The sequence below is a fragment of the Desmodus rotundus genome, chromosome 1 (assembly GCF_022682495.2).
Source record: "Desmodus rotundus isolate HL8 chromosome 1, HLdesRot8A.1, whole genome shotgun sequence".
NCBI classification, from domain to species: Eukaryota; Metazoa; Chordata; class Mammalia; order Chiroptera; family Phyllostomidae; genus Desmodus; species Desmodus rotundus.
Genome location: NC_071387.1, coordinates 65,367,537 through 65,388,953, shown reverse-complemented (window position 1 = coordinate 65,388,953; position 21,417 = coordinate 65,367,537). Strand labels below are relative to the sequence as shown.

At 42.6% G+C, this 21,417-nt stretch overlaps 1 protein-coding gene across 3 annotated transcripts in view; it reads right to left on the bottom strand.

The window, feature by feature from the left end:
• The window catches only part of ADAMTSL1 (ADAMTS like 1), an 892,695-nt gene that overhangs the window by 12,208 nt on the left and 859,070 nt on the right, over window positions 1-21,417 (bottom strand). For all 3 annotated transcript variants that reach the window (XM_053924703.1, XM_053924704.1, XM_045193737.2), the window contains 3 exons: window positions 13,443-13,655; window positions 11,394-11,574; window positions 8,208-8,415 (listed from right to left, as the gene is read on the bottom strand). In XM_053924703.1, the coding sequence (XP_053780678.1) occupies window positions 8,208-8,415; window positions 11,394-11,574; window positions 13,443-13,655 (602 nt within the window). The remainder of the gene's footprint in view (window positions 1-8,207; window positions 8,416-11,393; window positions 11,575-13,442; window positions 13,656-21,417) is intronic.

Sequence of the window (21,417 nt, the reverse complement as noted above, 5' to 3'; positions counted from 1 at the left end):
AAACAATCCTAAAATTTGTATGGAACCACAAGAAACCCAAATAACCAAAGCAATCTCGAGAAGAGAAAAAAGAAAGCTGGAACAATCACACTCCCTTATTTCAAACTATATTACAAAGCTATTGTAATCAATAAAATATGGTACTGGCATAAAAATGGACACATAATAGAGAGCCCAGAAATAAACCCACAAATATGGCAAATTAATTTACAACAAATGAACCAAGAATATAAAATGGGGAAATGACAGTCTCTTCAATAAATGTTGCTGGGAAAATTGTACAGCCACATGCAAAAAAATGAAACTAGACTATCTTACACAATAAAAATTAACACAAAATGGATAAAAGATTTGAACATAAGGCCTGAAACCATAAAACTCTTAGAAGACATAGGTGATACCTCCTTAACATCAGTCCTGGCAACAATTTTTTAATCTGACACCAAAAACAAAGACAACAGACAAAAGTAAACAAGTGTGACTACCTAAAACTAAAAAACTCCTGCAAAGGAAACCATCAAAAGTCAATGAATTGAATGGGGGAAAATAATTACAAATCATATATCTGATAAGGGATAAACACCCAAAATATATAAAGAACTCATACAATTCAAGAGCAAAGAACCAAAACCAAAACCAAAACCAAAACCAAAACCAAAACCAAAACCCTATTTAAAAAGGGGTAGAGGATCTGAGTAGACATTTTTCAAAAGAAGACTTACGGATTGCCAACAGGTACATGAAACAGTGCTCAACATCACTAATAATCAAGGGAAGGCAAATCAAATGCACAATGAACTAGTGCCTCACACCTGTTACCAGACAAGATTAAATGTTGGTGAGGATGTGTGGAAAAGGGAGCCCTTGTGCACTGTTGGTGGGAATGTAAATTAGTGCAGTGACTATGGAAAGCAGTTTGAAGGTTTCTCAAAAATACTGAAAACAGAACTATATGATCCAGCAATTCCACTTCTGGGTATTTATCTGAAAAAACTGAGAACATTAATCCAAAAAGATAGATGCACACCCAGATTCATTGCAGCATTATTTACAATAACCAAGATATGGAAACAAGCTAAGTATCCATTAGTGAATTAATGGATAAAGAAAATGTCACACACACAAATATTATTCAGCCATAAAGTAGAAAGACATCTTGCCATTTGCAACATGTATGGATCTTGATGGAATTATGCCAAGTGAAATAAGCCAGACGGAGACAGACAAATACTGTATGATCTCACTTATATGTGGAATCTAAAACAAGACACACTTGAAAAACAGATTGGTGGTTTCCAGAGGTGGGGGTGCACATGGGCAAAATCAGAGAAGGGGACTGAAACTTATAAATGTCCAGTAAGAAAGTCATGGAGGTATAATGGACAGCTTGGTGACTATAGTTAATAATATTGTATTGTGTATTTGAAAGTTGCTTAGAGTAGATCTTAAAAATTGCCAGAAAAATTTTTTTTTAAATAAATACATATGGCGACACATGTTAACTAGACTTACTGTGGTGATTATTTCACAATGTATATAAACACTGAATCATTATGTAGTACACATGAATCTAATATAATATTATGTCAGTTATACCTCAATAAAATAATCAGCAGCCAAGCTCTATTTCAGACCTGCCATATCAGAGTTAGCATTTTTAACAAGATGCACAGGTGATTTACATTAAAGCTTGAGACATACTTGCTTAGAGGGTTGTAGAAGAAATAAAATGGCAATGAGAGTGTTTGATGGGAAAGACCTATTTTCTTCTCTTGTAGGAAAAATAATTACTGAGAATGATCAATGTGTACTGTATGTCCCCTTGATTGACCTCAGTGATACAATGCAGAAATTTTTTCCCGTGTGTAGCCAGATCTGTTCCCAACTGAAATTTCACAAGCTGCCAATAAGTTGAGGCCTAAAAGCAGAGCTGCCTAAATGAGGGTATCAGAAGTGGACTTTTCCAGGTAAGAGAAAGATGATATCCCCAAGGCATAGGAGCAAGGAGGAGCTCATGCCTCTTTTATTATGAAGCACATACATTAGGTCACTGGAAATAAGGGGGGGTTGGTAGAGGTGCCAAAAAGAAGCTTCTGGCCAAACGTGTTGATTGGCCAGCACTGAGCATTGTCCCCTAACTCACCTGGGACACAAATGGCTTTATATATTATTACAAGCAAATTCTGTGGCCACATTTCCCCAAATAACATTTGATCTTCATTAGAGATGGCAGTGTGTATTTTTTTTTATTTTATAAAGATTTTATTCTTATTTTTATTATATTTTATTGATTATGCTATTACAGTTGTCCCAATTTTTCCCTCTTTGCCCAAAACCACCCAGCACCCACCACTCCCCCAGGCAATCCCTACACCATTATTCATGTTCATGGGTCATGGGTATAATTTTTTGGCTACTCCATTTTCTATACTGTACTTTACATATCCATGGCTATTCTGTAAAAACAATTTGTACTACTTAATCCTCTCACTTCTTCATCCATTTCCTTACACCCCCTCCCATCTGGATCTTTTTTACGCCATTGAGGTCCTCACTAAGTTCCTTGAGCATCCTTCTAACCAGTGTTTCAGACTCTGCATCGGATAGATCACTTATCTCCATTTTATTTAACTCTTTTTCTGGAGTTTTGAGCTGTTCTTTCATTTGGGCCACATTTCTTTGTCTCCTCATTTTGGCAGCCTCCCTGTGTTTGCTTCTTTTTATTAGGTAGAGCTTCTATGATTCCGTGTCTTGGTATCATGGCCTAATGTAGTAGGTGTCTTGCAGGGTATAGTGGCCCAGGCTCCCCTATCACCCAAGCTGGGTACTCAATGTGCACCCTTCATGTGGGCTGAGTACACCTTCCTCTTGTAGTTGAGCCTTGATTGCTGTTGGCAGGTCAATGGGAAGGATTTACTCAGGCTAGTCAGCTGCAAGGACTGGCTATGATCACTCACCACCAACCTCTGCCCACTGTGGAGGATCAGTAGTGTGAGGCCAGGATGGTGGTGCTCTGATGTGGTCAGTAGATGTCCACTGGGTGTGCAGGCTCTGGGGTTTCCTGAGTGGTGCAGGCCAAAGTCAGCCGCTCTCACTGTTTTGCCCAGGGCCACCCTGCCTGAGCTATAAAGCAATCTGAGATGACTGCTATTTGTGCTGGGCTTGGAGATTCCCAGGCAAAGTCAAGCTATGAATCTAGGCTGGCTGTTCTTAGTGCTGGGCAGGGGCCACTTATCAAGAGGTATGGGGCTGGAGGATCACTAAGGCTGGCTGTTGCTTGTTTGAGAGGATTTAGGAAGTTGTAAAGCATAAGCCAAGACCAGCCATTCATATGGGAAAATGCACTCACTGTTAACAGGTTGGGTGGGCCCGTAAGCTGGGTGGACAGAGTCTCAGGGGATCTCCAGTGCTGGACAAATTGTGTTAGCCAGGTTGATGGAGTCTCATATAGGGAACCCCCACCTGCCAGCTCTGTGGCTCTGTGGGGGGAGGGTTCAGAACAGGGACAATAGCCTCTGTCCACTTTTCTGTCTGGGAGAAGCTGTCCCTCAGCTCCTGCCTTGATGCCAGACCCTGCAGTTTTTCCCTGTATGCCACTGGTGCCAGAGCTCAGAGGTAGTGAGGCTGAGTAAGTCCATGTGTGGGTTCTTTAAGAGGAACTTGTTGGGACTCCAGAAGTTTCTTGGGACCAACTCGATCCCTACTGATTTTTGCAGCCAGAAGTTATGGGGACCTAGCTGCCTGGCACTGGGACCCTGGGCTGGGGGCCCAGAATAGGACTGGGACTCCTCCCTCACAAGATATACCTCCCAAATTTTTATCCAACACACATGAGTGTGGGACCAGCTTCTTCCATGTCTCCACCTCTTGTACCAGTCTGGATGGATGTGGTTTCTTTAATTTCATAGTTGTCAGACTTCCATTCAACTCTATTTCTGATGGTTCTGAGTGATAGTTGTTCTATAGTTTAGTTGTAATTTTGATGTGGTTGTGTAAGGAGGTGAGCATGTTCACCTATGCCTCTGTCTTGACTAATAGTCTCAGCCATGTGTAATAACTGGATACAATTCCAGGTGATCTCCAAAGGACATACCTCAGGGTGGGGATGGAGGGACATGAATGCAGCCAGGTCTAGATAGCCAGTTCCAACAAGTTTTTAGTGGCTAACTGCCCAGAAGCATTCAGTTCCATTAGTTCATATAGGAACACAAAAAAATTAAGAGCCTTATGGTTGTTTTGGATTCTCCCAGCTGGCTAAGCTTAATGGTCTCCAAATAGGTTTTGAACACAGTACATACATTCTAAAACACTCTACCAGGTTGAAGATGGTGGCGTAGGTAGACACTGAGCTTGTGCCCTCACAAGAACACATCAAATGTACACCTATTTAGAGCAGTTCCTCCTAGAAGACAACTCTGAGCCAATTGAACAGCTTCCACACAATAAACAACAGAGACTACACAGAGAAGTTTGGGGAACTGTGAGAGTTCTCTGGAAGCTGAAGGAGCAACTTGGGATCAGAGGAATCACTGAGCACTACTGTTTGTTTCTCCTACACATGGCTAATGGGCAGGAGTTCTAGTTAGGTTTTATCCCAGACATTCAAGGTGCTATAGTGTGTCCACAATCACCTGTCCTGCAGGGAGATGCAGCAGAAACAGGAGGTTATGATAGCATGCATACTAGAGGCCCCTGTACCCAGAGATTGATCCAGCACGTACAGCAGGATAATGCTTTATGAACCCATTAGACTGCACAAGCACACAGGACTCCTCCCAGAGAGAGAGTGAAGAGCTAGAAAAATGCTGCAGGGCTACCCTGTCCAGAGAAAGTGCAGAGATGAAGGGGTGCTGCTGTGTGCTCACATGAGGCTGCCCTCCTGGAGAGTGTGGACCCAGCAAAATGCTGTGGTATCCACATGCAGGACTGCCTCATCCAGAAAAAGTGCAGAGATAGTGTGGCACTGCTGCACACACGTGGGACTACCTCACCTGAAGAAAGTTCAGAGCTAGCAAAACTTCATGGTACCCACACGCAAGGCTGACCCATGTGCAGTGAATTGGGAGCTTCTGTGTATGCATGCATGGCTGCCCTGCTGTGAGAGAGTGTAGAACTAGCAAAATACAGATGTGTGCATATACATGCTATTCCACCCACAGAAAAGGTGCAGCTAGCAGGTCATTGAGAGGCAAGAATGCAGAGCAACCCTGCCCAGACCCTGCTCTGGCAACAGATAATTAAAGCAACAGGACATACTAAGCACGCACTGCGCAGTCGCGTCTACACCAGGCAACTCCACCCAGATTAGAAGGAAAGGGAGCACGCACACACTAGGCTTCCTGGAACCTATTCCTTCAGGCCAGAGGACACACACAGGAGCATGTGCACCTTCCCTGACTACAGCTGGCCTGTCAAAACTACTTTTCCAAGACTGAGAGACATAGCTATTCCATCCAACTCAGTGGAACAAATACAGAAAGTCAAACAAAATGGGGAGACAAGAATATTCCCCAAATGTAGGGACTAAAAAAAAAAAAGCAACCCAGAGAAACTCCCTAATGAACCAAAGATAAGTAATTTGCTTGATAAAAAATTCAAAGAAAAATGGTCATAAGGATGCTCAACAAACTTGAGAGTAGAATAGAGTAACTCAGAGAATACTTCCACAAAGAAGTGGAAAATGCAAACAAGAACCAATCAGAGATGAAGAATACAAAAACTGAAATGAAGAATACATTAAAAGGAATTGACAACAGATTAGTTAATAAAGAAGAATGGATTAGAAGACAGAATAGTTATCACCCAATCAGAAAAGAAAACTTAAAAAATTTAATAATGAGATAGTATAAAAGATCTCTGGGATAACATTAAGTGCCCTAACATTTGTATTGTAGGAATCCAGAAGGACAAGAGAGAGAGAAAGGGGCAGAAAGAATATTTGAGGAAATAATGGCTGAAAACTTTCCTATTTTGGGGAAGTGAACAGACATCCAGGTCCAGGAAGCACAGAGAGTTCCAAACAAGATGAACCCAAAGAGACCCACACCAAGACATATTAAAATGGCATTTTAATTACATTAATTACATTTTAATGTAATTGAAATGGCTAAAGTTAAAGAGACTATCTTAACAGCAGCAAGAATGAAACAAATCACATACAAGGGATAACCCATAAGGCTATCAGCTGTTTTTTCAGAAGCAACTTTACATACAGGCCAGAAGGGAGTGGCAGGAAATATTTAAAGTGCTAAAAGAAATCACTTGACAGTCTAGAATACTATATCTGGCAAGGTGTTCATTCAGAATTGAAGGAAAGATAAAGAGTTTCCCAGACATGGAAAAACTAAAGGAGTTCACAACCACTAAACCAGCCTCATAAGAAATGTTAAAAGGTCTTCTCTAGGTAGAAAGGGCCATAACCAGAAATAAGAAAATACAGGAAAGAAAAAAAATCTCACTGGTAAAGGCAAATATACAATAATCCCAGCGAATCAACCACTTAAAGAGGTAATATGAAGGTTAAAAGACAATAGTAGCAAAATTAACTATAAATACAATAAATAATTAGGGGATACCCAAAACAAGAAGATTTAAACATGATGTGAAAAATAAAGCACGGAGGAGGTGCAAAAATGTAGTACTTTTAGAATGCAATTGAACTTCAGTGCCCATCAGCTTAAAACAGACAGCTATAGGTATGGATGGATGTATTAACCTCATGGTAACCATAAGCCCAAACCAAAAAAATACACAAAAAATGAAGAAAATGAAATTAAAGCAAAATCCTAAAGAAAACCAACAAATCCAAAGGAAAGAAATCAAGAGCAGAGGAAAGGAACAGAGAAAAACAACCAAAAAAAATTAACAAAATGGCAATAAGCACATACTTATCAGTAATTACTTTAAATGTAAGTGGACTAAATGATCCAATTGAAGGACATAGGGTGGCAGAATGGATAGAAAAAAATGACCCGTCCACATGCCTCCTACAAGAGACTCACTTTAGAATCCAACCTGTGGCACATGGGCCACATGTGGTCCAGGATGGCTATGAATGTGGCCCAACACAAAATCATAAATTTACTTAAAACATTATGAGATTTGTTTGTTTTCATTAGTGTTTGTGTATTTAACGTTTGGCCCAAGCCAACTCTTCTTCCCGTGTGGCCCAGAGGCACCAAAAGTTTGGACAGCCCTGCTTTAGATAGAAAGACACACATAGGCTGAAAGTGAAAGGGTGGGAAGAGATGTTCTGTGCAAATAGAAGTGAAAAAAAAGCTGGGGTAGCAGTCCTCGTGTGGGGTAGCTCAAGACATGGCCGCTTCCACCACCTGTGATGAGGGCTGGCTAGGGGGACCCTGGCCAGAGGGAATGTGTATTGTTTTGGAAATGCATTGTAACTCCCTCCTTATTTCCTTTTGGGAGAAGCTTCTGGTCCTGTAACTGCTTCTTGACCTTTCTTTCTGCACATACACAGAAGCAACTTTACGATGTAATATAGTTTAGAGTAATGCACAGTATACATGCTTCCTTTGTCTGGGACCCCTTATAATGAACCTCAGACTGGAGGAGGGACAGCTTCTCTGTCACCAACCTGCTGCTGTCGGGGCACTCTCCTGTCATGTGAGTAATAAACGGCATGTCCATACCGACCAGGTGGGTTTTTTTCCAGAATATCATGAACACTTACGCAGCTCCCTGGTTTGGGGCTCCTGTGCTACAACTCATATCAGACAAAATAGACTTTAGAATAAAGAACATAAAATGAAACAGAGATGAATTACTCAAGTTTAAAGAGGTCAATTCAAGAAGAGGATGTAACAATCGCAAATATCTATACACCCAACATAGGAGCAGGTCACCTGACAGGTCTGGATGCCTCCCCGATAGCTCCGGGTACAAGCAAATGTTAGTGGACGTAAAGGCAGAAATTAACAGTAGTACGAGATAGTCAGGGACTTTGCTATTCCACTTCAATAGGTAGATCATCCAGACAGAAAATTAATAAGAAAATAATGGCCATAAAATGTCACATTAGACCAGTTTGTCTTAATAGACATTTATAGAACATTTCATCCCCAAAGAGCAGATTACACATTTTTCTCAGTGCACGTGGAACATTTTCCAGGGTAGATCACATACTAGGCACCTCCTTCTGTGGCAGGATCAGTACCTTTAGGTTTACCTTTCAAAGAAAATCCTCTCACCTGGCCCCAGCTGGAGAAGGCCCACTCCACACAGAGCTGTTGGTTACAGGCCTGGGTGTCCACCGGGCGTTTGGCAAGCTGTGTGCACATGTCATTGGACACGGGAGTGGAGATCCCAGAGGCTTTCAGCTTCTGGCAGGTCACCCGACGAGTCTGGATGCCTCCCCCACAGCTCCGGGTACAAGCGGACCAGGAGGTCACCATCCACCTGTGGAGAGAAGAGGAGTCAGGACAGCTATGAAGGGGCAGCCACGAAGGGGCAGCCTCGGGGAAAGGAATGATGCTGTGTGCTCTCAGAACAAGAGTCCTACCTATGGCCCTGTGCCCACCACACAGCTGCTAATGTGGGGGCCATGGCCCTTTTTACAGTGTATACTTGGAGTGATAGGCTGAAAATGCTCTACCCCCACTGACCCCCAGAAGAAACCTACATCAAATCCCTGGAACCTGTGGTTACTTTATTCGGACGAAAGATCACTGTGGACATAATTAGGGATTTTGAGATGAGGTTATCCTGCATTATCTGGATAGGCCTTAAATGTCATCACAGGTATCCTTATAAGAGAAATGCAGAGGGTGATTCCACACCAAAGAGGAGGAGACAGTGTGCCCAAAGAGGCAGAGGATGGAGTGATGTGGTCACAAGCCAAGGGAGGACCAGAGGCATCCGAAACTCTAAGGGCCACAGAACAGATTCTTCCCAGAGCCTTTGGAGGGGGTGCAACCCTGATGACACCTTGATTCTGAACTTCTGGGCTTCCAAACAGTGAGAGAATAAACGTCTGTTGTTTTAAGCCACCATGTTTCTGGTAATTTGTTATAGCAGCCACAAGAAACAAATACCCTTTGGAAATGAACTAAAAAGGTACATCTTGAAAGAATATCCTGAAGATCAGTTGCTTCAGCTTGACCCTGGCCCCCAAAGCCATGAGCTTGCAGATGGAACACTGTGGGGGAAACAGTCTCGAGCTACATACACTGCTCTCTGGTTCCGGTACTTGCTAAGGGCACCCAAGTGTGTGGCAGAGGAGAGGCGATTTCCTAGGGAAGTCAGGTCCAAATCTGTGTCACCTCCTGACCTAGGTGGCAATCTGTGTCTCACTTAAGCCAACATTTTGTCTGCTAGTACTCACTGTGTTTTCTATGTCTCATTTGATTTTGTTTAATTCCCCAGGCACAGGCAAAGTCCCTTCTAGCTTTTTGGAACTACTGCCCACCTGTGGGAGTCACAGGCCATAGATCTTATACCTGTCAGAGGGCTGAGAGTAGTAGTTCTCAGAACACTAGGATCCAACTACAAACCGGATCCTTGGAAGTGACACTGACCAAGATAGTGACAAATGGCTTTTCTCAGAGAGCTAAGGTGTCAGCTAGGAAACTCTGAAATCCTTGGTACATATGCAAACACGTAGGGGTTCTCTTGGCATGTTTATACCTTGGGATAATTCTCAAAGAGGAGGGGAGGGGGGACAGCTTGGGGAAAATAGCAAGAAATGACGGTGCTTTCCAGCCATTTCACTCAGTCTAGGGGAAAAACGTCATTCATTGGTGTTATTGCCTGAGAAAAAACTTATTGATACATGGAATGGCCCTATCTGGGTCAAAACAGAACTGCCCACAGCTATTCAAGAAGATGACCAGGGCCATGCTTTTTGGTAGCTGACAAAGTGCCCAAGGCATGGAAACCAGTCAAAGGTGAACCTGTGACTACTTCCTAGTCCAGGAGTGCCACATCTGGCTCTCAGGAGAGGCAAGTAGCAGGGGTGGAGCAAATTCCTGGTGCATCTGGATCTGTGGCTTGTTTAGTTTGGTGGGACTTCCTTGCTCCGTTTGCCCTGAGAGAGGACTGTGTGCAGAATTCCAACCCACAGCGGCAGAGCCACTTAGGAAGCAGGCGGGAGGTGTTTGAAAGCTCCTAGGGGTGCTGAAACTCAAGCAGACACAGCCATTATTTCATTTGCAGAAGTAAATGAGGCTGATTGACTCTGACCATCACCCCAGCAAATCAAAAAGTCCCTGGCATGTCCAAGACCTCTTCTTCATTTCACACAGCTTGGCAAGGGCAGTCTTCCAGTCTCTCATATCCCTGGTGCATGTCGGGCTTGCATTTCAATCAACTTGTATTTCCAAATATACATTTCAGCAATTTTTCAGGAGCTGGGGTAAGGGGTTTGAGAGAGGAGAGGTAGGGGCTATGTTACAGTTCAGGAAGGGTATAAAAGGACATTAATCATTCCCGTGGAAACCTTCCCGTCAGCAAGTCAAACTGCTGATATTAAAGAGTGTGTTTCATATTTCATTGAGTCTCTCCTGGTTTCAGCTGCTCCTTATGACTCAGTTGGCAAAACACAAAGCAGTTGCCTAAGTGGTGTGTGAAAGTCCTACAGATAGGGTAGTAAAAGGGCATTTCAGGGACCCGCCAAGTCCCCCCAGGCTCAGAGCACTATGCTGGTGCCAACTCTAAGCCCATCCATTATCACTAGCTACTGACTGAAGACTGCGGTGGGCATGCTCAGTGGGACTCACGGCTTCTCAGAGCTCGAGGAAGACATGAGAAGCAGAGACTGTGGGTGTCATCTGGGTTCTATAATGTACCCAAATGCAGGGAGTATATATGCAGCATTGAGGCGACTACAGGAAATGAAGACATTTCAACTTTAGCAGGATGCTACTCTTTGTAGAAAAGAGGAGGATAAGATTTCTTTAACTAAACTGAAGCACTGACTAGCACAGGTATTTTAAATTAGAAGAAAGGGGAAGGGTTGGGGTAGAGGCCAATAATCCCCACCCCCTCAGCACTTCAACTGCAAATACATTTCTTCTCCTACAACCCGTTTCTTTGCAGGATGGGAGCTATGTCTTGCCAGAGCCTGGGATGTTCCTGCTCCCTGAACAGAACCTTTCAGGTACTTGGGGTGCTGGGAAAGCCCTTAACTTTCTGAGAGTTGAGGAGACAACAGGGCTGAGGGAGGGGGCTCTTTCTGAGGGATGTTTTCTGTATGGCGGAGAGTCCTCACTGTCCTGTGCCTGTAGGAAAGAACAGCTCATTGAGGGCAGGCCCTCTCCCCTGCACTTGAAGTCTCCCTGCATAGTGCTAGTCAAGGAAGGGCTGGTCACCAACTTGGCTAAAAGTCAGGGTGCATACAGGAGGGTGGGGAGGCCTGAGCCAACCCCTGCCACACTCACCGAGAAGGGCAGTCTCTCCGGTTGCAGGGGACGGGATTCACAGCAGGGCGAACTTTCCCTGCACAGTGAGCGGGGCTAACCTCTGTGCTGTTCAGGAGACACCTCAGGCGGGGCTGCTGTATGCCCCTGTTACCACAGGAGGCCGAGCAGGTTGCCAGTCTGTCCACAGACCACCAGTAATCTGTCACAGAAGGAGGATCAGAGGTGAAAAGCAGAGAGTATTATTGCCCATGCTGTATATTTCTTCTGAGCTGGGCAGTTGGGGAGGAGGGAGGGTGGTGTTATGAATGAGCCTCTGCCCCTCAGTGGGCTCTATTCCCAGCTTATCTAGGCAAGTTATGTGGCCTCCAGAGCCCTCAGTTGGCTCTTCTATAAAATGAGCATGCTAGTCCTTACATCAACAAGTTACTGTGAGGCCTGGGTATAATGAAGGTAAAGAGCCTAGCCCAGTGCCTGGCACAGAGGGTACTTAACCAGAGGCTATAGTTCTTAGTAGTTTTAAACTTACTTCTTAAAGTGCTTTTTTTTTTTCCCTTCAGACTGGCTCACCAGAATGTGACATTTTTTCCCAACAAAGAGATATAAAAATATCAGAGATACTTAACAATCATATTTAAAGGTGCAGATTCAAGTTAGACTTGGTAGATGTTATAAAAAACCAGCCTAGCCCTGGCTGGGTGGCTCAGTATGTTGGAGTGTCATCCCGTACACCAAAAAGTTGTGGGTTTGATTCCCAGTCACAGCACATGCTTAGGTTACAGGTTTGATCCCTGGCTGGAGTGTGTAAGGGAGGCAATTGATTGATGTTTCTCTCTCCCTCTCTCTCTCTCAAATTAATAAAAACATTTCCTCAGCTGAGGATTAAAAAGAAAAGTAAAAAAAAAAAAAAAAAAAAAAGGCAGTCTATCCAGAGAGGACTCAATTATATGAGACACCGATGTCAGGAAGTAAGGCAATTTCTTTGGATTTTCTTTTTGGGGGTTTGGGACTCATTGACAGGAAAGCTATTAAAATAACTTTGGGTCGATAAACCACGAGTGCCTATTTCCAAAGCTGTGTGTTACAAATCTTGCACATAGGATCTGGTTTTCAGCAGAGAATGGCGGGCTGGCAAGAAAATGGAATATTTACTTTCCTGTTTGGAAAGCCAAATGGCAGGGAAGGATGTTTAAGGGAAAAACTCCATTTTTCAGAGGTCGCCCTTTTCATGGGCTATATTTGCACAAAAGGCGGTCCCTTCCCCCAGGATCCTCCATTTAGAATACACAGTAGAATTTCGCTTTCCCTGAAGTGGCACACATAGGCCACAGGTACAATAGGCCTGTGGAAAACCCAAAAGCCTTACTTAGTTTCTATAACAAGGCCAGTTTGGGTTCCTTTCCCACTGTTTTGGGTTTATTCGTAACTTTCTTGGTGCAGCAAATGCCAGGTGCTGGCCAAGGGCTTTCCAATCCACCGGTTTTCCTGGAGGTATAATGCACCAGCCACACAGGTTTCTCAGTCTGTTCTCTGGCGAGGCTGCAGAAAAGGGGCCTAGAAAGCACTCAGCATGTGGCTGCAGGTGAAGAGTCTTTCCGGTGTTTGGCAGGTATGGGCACCAGCCCTGACTCTCCGGGGCAGGAGGCAAAAACCAAGGGGTTCCAATTATGACTTATTTTGGAACCGAACCAACAGAGAAAATTTGCATTTTTCTTAACAGTCTACTTTACATGCGTGAGTGTGTGGGTGTTTATCAGTTAACCCGGCATAAAGGAAACACAGTGGACTTTGCTATATTGGGGTGTTTCCTTGGTCCCAAGCAGTGGCAACATGATGAGCAGAAGGGCCCACTTAGGAAAGCAGCACTGACTTTTCCAGGTTCTGCTGGGGTGGGGCCTGGAGGCTCTTCTGAAGGGCCTCCTTGTATGGAAACATGGTCCAGCTTCAGTTTTCATGCTCTGGGAACCACTGGAGATCAGAAATCATTGGTCTACTAGAGAATTAGATTTTTAGGGGGACTCCCTTGCTTAAGAAATAAGCCCAGCACCCAAAGCCCAAAGGGTTTCTCACCTTGGATGACAAGAGACGCCTTCTGCATGAGCTCTCCTGCCTCATTCTGAGCAAGGCAGCTGAATTCTCCTTGAGACTCGCCACTTAGGTTTGCAACCTGGAGAATCTGTCCGGCAGCCAAGATATGATGTGACAATCCTGTGACAGTGGCAACTGACTGGCCATCATGGAACCAGGTGATACTGGGGGTAGGCTGACCTTTGATGGGGCAGCCTAGAAGAAGAGGAGAGGAGAACTAAGCCATTGGTAAAGCCAAAAGGATACATCCCTGAGGAGTTGTGTTAGTGTCTATGTGGCTCTAGAGGCCGTGCATACAATTTGGCCTTCCCCATGGCATCTTCCTTATGCTTGCCATTCCCAAGCAAACAGGAGATGTTTTATACTCTGGGGTTCTAGGAGGGTGACTATTACTCATTCAATTAAGTAAAAATTCTAGTAGGACACAAAGTGCCTATTTCTATCTATATCCCTACACTACCTTAAAAAAATGAAGCAATTAATATCCACTCACTGAATTTTTTGGAGTTAATTATTTCCTACAGTAATTGCATAATGAAAGAAATCATTTCTTCAAAGCAGTGAGTTGGAAAAATATATACTATGTAGTAAGAGTTAAGAATCAAACTTTAACTGGTTAAAGTATAATATCTGCCTTCATGTTACTCTTTAAATGATTTTCAAGCCAAAAATTTTTAGTAGAGACTAGGAAAACAATTTTAAATACTCATCTCATTTCTCTATAGGTCAAGAGCCTTGGCTTTCAGATAACTCTTACCAAGCCTGCACTGGACATGGACGATGTTACACTTATTTACATAGTCATTGAACATATTTTGATGCATTAAAATTCCCCAATATTTACCTGAGATATTGTATCTACTAAGACTTTGTAGCAGAGAATTATCAAAATAAACTGATTGCAGTTGTGAAAGAAAAACCATTTCCTCTAAATTCAGGGTACTTGCTGAATTTGCTGTTGTGTTCCCAGCAACTTGGCTTCCACCGAAAATTTACTTGGAAGTTTAAAATGCATGAGAAATCCAATAAAAGTACTGGAGGCTTTTCTTCAGATTAGTTAAAAAATCTATTTGGTTACTGTTGTTCTGGGGACAGTTAGGATAGTTAAGACTATCTTTCCTTTTGCAAGGAAATACCTAGTGATATGCTAAAAAAAAAGCACACTAATAAACTGCGATGGAAAGCAGAAAATTATGAGATCTATGAGACACATGAGTGACCACCTGCATGGATGGGTGTGCCTGTGGATCTGTAAAGAGAAGGGATTTTCCAGTGTTGGACTGTTTCCTATTCTGAGGCAGCACTGTTAGAATTGGTAGAGGATGCTGAGTCAACAGAGCAAAGGCCCTTAGAGATCACCTACCCCACTGACAGAGGAGGAAACTGGGGCTCAGAGATGTTAGGAGACCTTCCCAAGATCAAGGAACAGGCCTTCACATTCCTTGCCTCGTGTTCTTATTCCATACCCACTAATTTGTTCAGCTGGGCACCAGCGATTTACCTGGCACCCTGTTACCTACGTCCTTTGTCTACCCACTCCTTTCATCCCTTTGCCCTTTTTTAATATTTTCATTGTAACTGTATAGATTGAAGGGATTGGAACAGACAACTTTGAAGAAGAGCCCTGGAGAAATAATGCTAAAATCTGTGTAGGAAGCTCAGTGTGGGATGTAGTGTTACAGGATCCCATTCTTTACTCTTCCCTGTATCTACTCACTTTGTCATGCAACTTTGCAGTGCCCTCCCATGATGTGTGGGCAGTACTTTCCCACCCTATTCCTGACTTCCGGATTGGCCATGTAGCTACTTTGGCCAATACAATGAATTAGATGTTACACTAAAAATGAACAATCTGAAAAGGGAATTAAGAAAACAATTCTATTTATAATAGCATCAAAAAGAATATAATACTTAAGAATAAACTAAGGGGTAAAAGACTTGTTATTTTGAAAATTACAAAACATTGCTAAAGGAAATTAAAACAAATCAATGGGAGGGTATCATATGTTATGGATTGGAAGATTTAATATTGTTAAGATGACAATAGTCCCCAAAGTGAATTAAAGATTCAACACAATGCCTATCGAAATCCCAATTATGTTCTTTTGCAGAAATAGAAAAATCTATTTTAAAATTCAGATGGAATTTCAAGACATCCCTTATAGACAAAACAATCTTGAACAAGAAGAACAAAGTTGAAGATCTCATACTTACTGTTTTTACAACTTTTAAAGCCACAGTATTTGAAGGAGTATGGTACTGGCATAAAGATAGACAATTAGACCAATGGGATAGACAGAAACATCAGAAATAAACTCTTGCATATATGGTCAAATGACTTTCAACATGGGTGACAAGAATGTTCAATTGGGGAAAGGACAGTCTTTTCAACAAATGCTAAGAAAACTGGATATCCACATGCAAAAAAAATGTTGAATCCTTACCTTACACCACATATAAAAATTAATTGAAAGTGGGTCAAAAATCTAAACCTAACAGTTGAAAGTATAAAAATCTTAGGAGAAAACATAGGGGAAAAGCTTCATGGTATTGGATTTAGCAAAGATTTCTTGGATATGAAGCTAAAAGCACAGACAACAAAAGAAAGATTAGATAAACTGGAGACCATAAAAATTGAAAGCTTTTGGGCAAAGGACACTATTAGTGGATTGAGAAGGCATCCCACAGAATGGGAGAAAATGTTTGTAAATCACAGATTTGACAAGGGATTAATATCCAGAATATATAAAGAATTCCTACTACAACAACAACAATCACAAACCACCAAATTAATAAATAGGCAAACACTTGAATGGTCATTTCTCTGAAGATATATAAATGGCCAATAATCCCATGAAAAGATGGTCAACATCACTAATTATTATAGAAATCAGGATGGTTATTAGAGAAAAATCCCCAATAGCAGAAAATAAAACGTGTCGGTAAAGATGTGGAGAAATTAGAACCCTTGAACATTGCTGGTGGGAATGGAAAATGCTGCAGCCACAGTGGAAACAATTTGACAGTGCCTCAAAACATTAAATGTAGGACTACGATATGATTCAGCAATTTCACTTCTGGATGCACCAAAAGAACTGAAAGCAGGGACTGGAACAGGTATTTTTACACCAATGTTCATAGCAGCAGTATTCAGGATAGACAAAAGATGAAAACAACCCAAATGATCACCAGTGGATGAACAAAATTCTGATACATGTGACAACATAGATGAACCCTTAAAACATTATATGAAAGAAGCCAAACACAAAAGGACAAATATTGTATGATTCCATTTATATGAGGTACATAGTGTACTCAAATTCAGATTCGTGATTGCCAGGGGCTGGGAGAAGGGGAAGTGGGGAATTATTATTTAATGGGCACAGAGTTTCAGTTTGGGATGATGAAAAAGTTGTGGGGATGTGGAGCATGATGGTTGCACAACGATATGGATGTATTTGATGGCATTCAACAGTATACTTCAACATGGTAAAATAGTAAATTTTATGTTGTGTGGATTTTACTACAATAAAAGAAATGAGGCAGATGTGCTGGTGTACCAGCTCCAAACTCGAGTCTACCAGAGGTGTCCAACTTTTTGGCATCTCTTGGCTATACTGGAAGAAGAGTTGTCTTGGGCCACACATTTAATATATTGCAACAAGCAGTCGCACAAAAATCTCATAATGTTTAAAGTAAATTTATGATTTTGTGTTGGGTAGCATTCATAGCCATCCTGGGCTGCATGCAGCCCACGGACCATTGGTTGGAGACCCCATGCAAGAGACCTTGTGAGTTTTTGCTTGTGCCATTGCCAACAGAAGAACATCCCTGGACTGGCCCGATGACCCCCAGAGGAGGATGAGAGAAACATGGAGGGTGGCCCAGTCACCCTAGCCAAACCTAGCTTAGATAAGCTGAACTAAATAAGATCAGTAAGAATAAATGACTATTATTTTAGGCCATTGAGTCTTTTCTTTTTAAATGAAGCTTCTTTTTCAAAAAAAAATGCTTCTCCTCTTTCTTTACCACCTTCTTCTTCATGGCAATAACTAACTGATACACTTAGGGAGAAAGTAATCCTTCTAGTTCTTCTTGGTCCACAGATCCAAGGCCTAGGGCAGAGCTTTTACCTGAGTGCTGACCCAGCTGTTACCTGACCCATATCTTATTGGGGTACACAGGAGGAGCGGGCTTTCCACGTCTAATACTACTCAATGGTATTAGGCATATATATGCCATGGGCTCCATTGTGGTGTTATCGCATTCCTATTATGTAACAGTGGTGGGAGTGGCCTTGGGAGATGTGCAGTGTGGTAGGCAGTTAGACAGACATGAGCAGAACAAGGACAATGGGCCAGGTATAGGTCACCAGGGTGGAAAGGCCCGGGTGCCTAGTAATGGACAAAACTGGGAAAACAAGGACCTTGCCCCCAGGGTTACCTTTTCTCCTTTAGCATATCATTGGTCATGTGATTTAGATCTCATGACCTTTCATATCGCTGGTCATGCAGTTCAGACCCTCCCCTGACCTTTCCTTTCCTGGCATGTCACTAGTCATGTAGCAGACTCCCTTAGAGGAGGAACAAAGGGCAGGGGAATAGCCTCATAGAACCCCCATACAAGCCCTTGCAAGAACACTCCCTTAAGCATTAACCCCTAGGGATAACATCTAGGCCTCAGTAGTGTTTCATCATGAGCCCCAAAAAGCAGCAAAACCAGACAAGTGACGCCATGGCTGATCTCAGGACCAGCTGTGATGACTAATGAATGAATCCCTGCCCTGGTGCCAACCAATCAGTGGAGGCCACAAACCCTAAAGGACACACGTGGAAAGCAGATGCATATTCTATTAAGACCCTTATAAGTCCATAGTACCCAGTGGACTCTTCCTCCGAGGAGCATGCACATGCTAGCCCCTTTCCCCTCCCCTGCACCTTCCACCCAAGGTGTATTTTCCTTGGCTCTTTCTTTCTCCTAAATTCCAAGGGCCCTTCTTTTGTCTTTGTAACTTGTTTCTTGAACACATTTCTTCTACAGCTCACTTTATCTATCTGTGACTTTCTAAATAAACTTTTGCATATATTGGGTTGGCCAAAAAGTCCATTTGTTTATTTCCATGAAATAAAAAACACATGTTCCCATTTTCACTAATAACTTTATTAAGTTGGATATTTTGAGTATGTCGGCTATTTTCTGTGTGGTAGAACATTGATTGTTCTCAATTAATGTTTCAATTTTATCACTATGAACTTCAACTCATCTACTTGACCATGGAGCATTGTCCAGCCAGAAATCTCCAGCATGAAACTTTGCAAACCACTTTTGACATGTTCAATCAGTCACAGCACCTCTTCCATACACGGCACAAATCCTTTTTGCATTTCAGTTGTATTTTTTGAAATAATAAAGCATAGTATGCCAAAAATGTTCCATATTTTCTTCCATCTTTAGTATTAAAATGGCTACACAGAACTTCCAGTCAACATGATGGCATAGGTAAACACAGCTTACCTCCTTGCACAACTACATAAAATTGCAACTAAAATATAGAACAAACATTACTCAGAACCTTCAGAAATAGAGTCGAATGGAAGTCTGACAACTACAAAATTAAAGAAACCATATCCATCCAGACTGATAGGAGGGACACAGACACAGAATGGGCAGGTCCCACATACATATGTGGTGGATAAAAATTTGGAAAGGATAACTCAGGAGTGAGGAGTCCCAGCCCCACAGGAGGCCACCCAGCTCAGAGTTCCAGTGCCAGGAAGATAAGTCCCCAAAACAATTGGCTGCAAAAAACAGTGGGGATTGAGTCAGTGGTGGAAACTTCTGAAGCCCCAAGTGGTTTCACTTAAAGAACCCACACATGGACTCACCTCTGAGCTCCAGCACCGGGGTAGCAGCTAGGTAGTGGTATACAAGGAAAAACTGAAGTGTCTGCCATCAAGGTGAGCAGAGGCCATTGTCCCTTTTCTAAACCCTCCCCTCACAGAGCCAGCAAGCTGGTGCCATATCTGAGTATCCATCAACCTGGCTAACACTGATTGCACTGCCTTGGAGATCCCCAGGAACTCTGCCCCACCCAATTTATGGGCCACCAAAGCTGTTTTTCCATATGAATGGCTGGTCTTGGCTCAGGTTTCACAACTTCCTAAATCCTATCAAACAAGCAACAGCTGGTCTCAGTGGGCTCCAGGCCTGCCAATAGCAGCAGCCAGCATAAATTCAAAGCTTGGATTCACCTGGGAATCTCCAAGCCTAGAAAAAGTAGCAGCCATCTCAGATTGCTTTATAGCACAGGCAGGGTGGCCCCAGGCAAAACATAGTTGGGGGCTGACCTTGGCCTGCACCACTTGGGAAACCTCAGAGCCTGCACACCAAGTAGACAGTTACAGACCACATCAGAGCACCACCGCCCTTCCTCTGCACAGCTGATCCTCCATGGAGGGTGGAGGTTGGTGATAAGAGGTCAGAGCCAACCTTTGCAGCTGATGGGCCTGGGTAAATCCCTCCCATTGATTTGCCAACAGCAACCAATGCTCAACTACAAGAGGAGGGTGTACTCAGCCCATATGAAGGGTGCATCTTGAATATCCAGCTTGGGAAAAAGGGGAGGCTGTGGTACTGGACCCTATAGGACACCTACTGCGTTAGGCCCTGCTACCAAAACATGGAGTCAAAGCAGCTCTACCTAATACATAGAAACAAACACAGTGAAGCTACCAAAAGGAGGAGACAAAGAAACATGGCCCAAATGGAAGAACAGAACAAAACTTCAGAAAAATAGTTAAATGAAATGGAGATAAGCAATCTATCAGATGCAGAGTTCAAAACACTGGTTAGAAGGATGCTCAAGTAACTTAGTGAGGACCTCAGAAGCATAAAAAAGATCCAGTCAGAAATGAAGGATACACTAATTGAAATAAAGAACAATTTACAGGGCAACAGCAATAGAATAGATGAAGCTGAGAATCAAATCAATGATTTGGAACATATAGAAGCACAAAAACAACCAATCAGAACAACAAGAAGAAAAGAGGATCCATAAAAAGGAGGATAGTATAAGCAGCCTCTGGGACAACTTCAAGCACTCCAACATTCACATCACAGGGGTGCCAGAAGAAGAACAGAAAGAGCAAGAAATTGGAAATCTATTTGAAAAAATAATGAAAGAAAACTTCCCTAATTTGGTGAAGGAAATAGACATGCACATCCAGGAAGCACATGGAACCCCAAACAAGATAAATGCAAAGAGGCCCACTCCAAGACACATCATAATTAAAAAGCCAAATGCTAAAGATAGAGAATCTTAAAGGCAGCAAGAGAAAAGCAGTTAGTTACCTACAGGAGTGTTCCCATAAGACTGTCAGCTGATTTCTCAAGAGAAACTTTGCAGGCTAGAAGGAATTGTCAAGAAATATTCAAAGTCATGAAAAGCAGAGACCTATATCCAAGATTGCTATACCCAGCAAAGATATCATTTAGAATTGAAGGGAACATAAAGAGCTTCCTAGACAAGAAGAAACTAAAGGAGTTCACCACCACCAAACCATTAGTATATGAAATGTTAAAGGGACTTATTTAAGAAAAAAGGGTCAAATTATGGACAATAAAATAGCAAAAAACACATATCTATCAACATTTGAATCTAAAAAACAAACTAAGCAAACAAGAAGAACAGAGACAGAATCGTGGGTAAAGAGAACATTCTGATGGTTGCCAGATGGAAGTGTGGGAGAATGGGTGAAGAGGTGAGGGGATTGAGAAGTACAAATAGGTAGTTACAGAATAGCCATGGGGGTGTAAAGTATGTATAGGAAATGGAGTAGCCAAAGAACTTATACACATGACCATGGACGTGAATGATAGTGGGGGTATTGCCTGAGGTACATGGGGGTGCTGGGTGGAAGGGGGTAAAGGGGGACAAATCAGGATAACTGTAATAGCA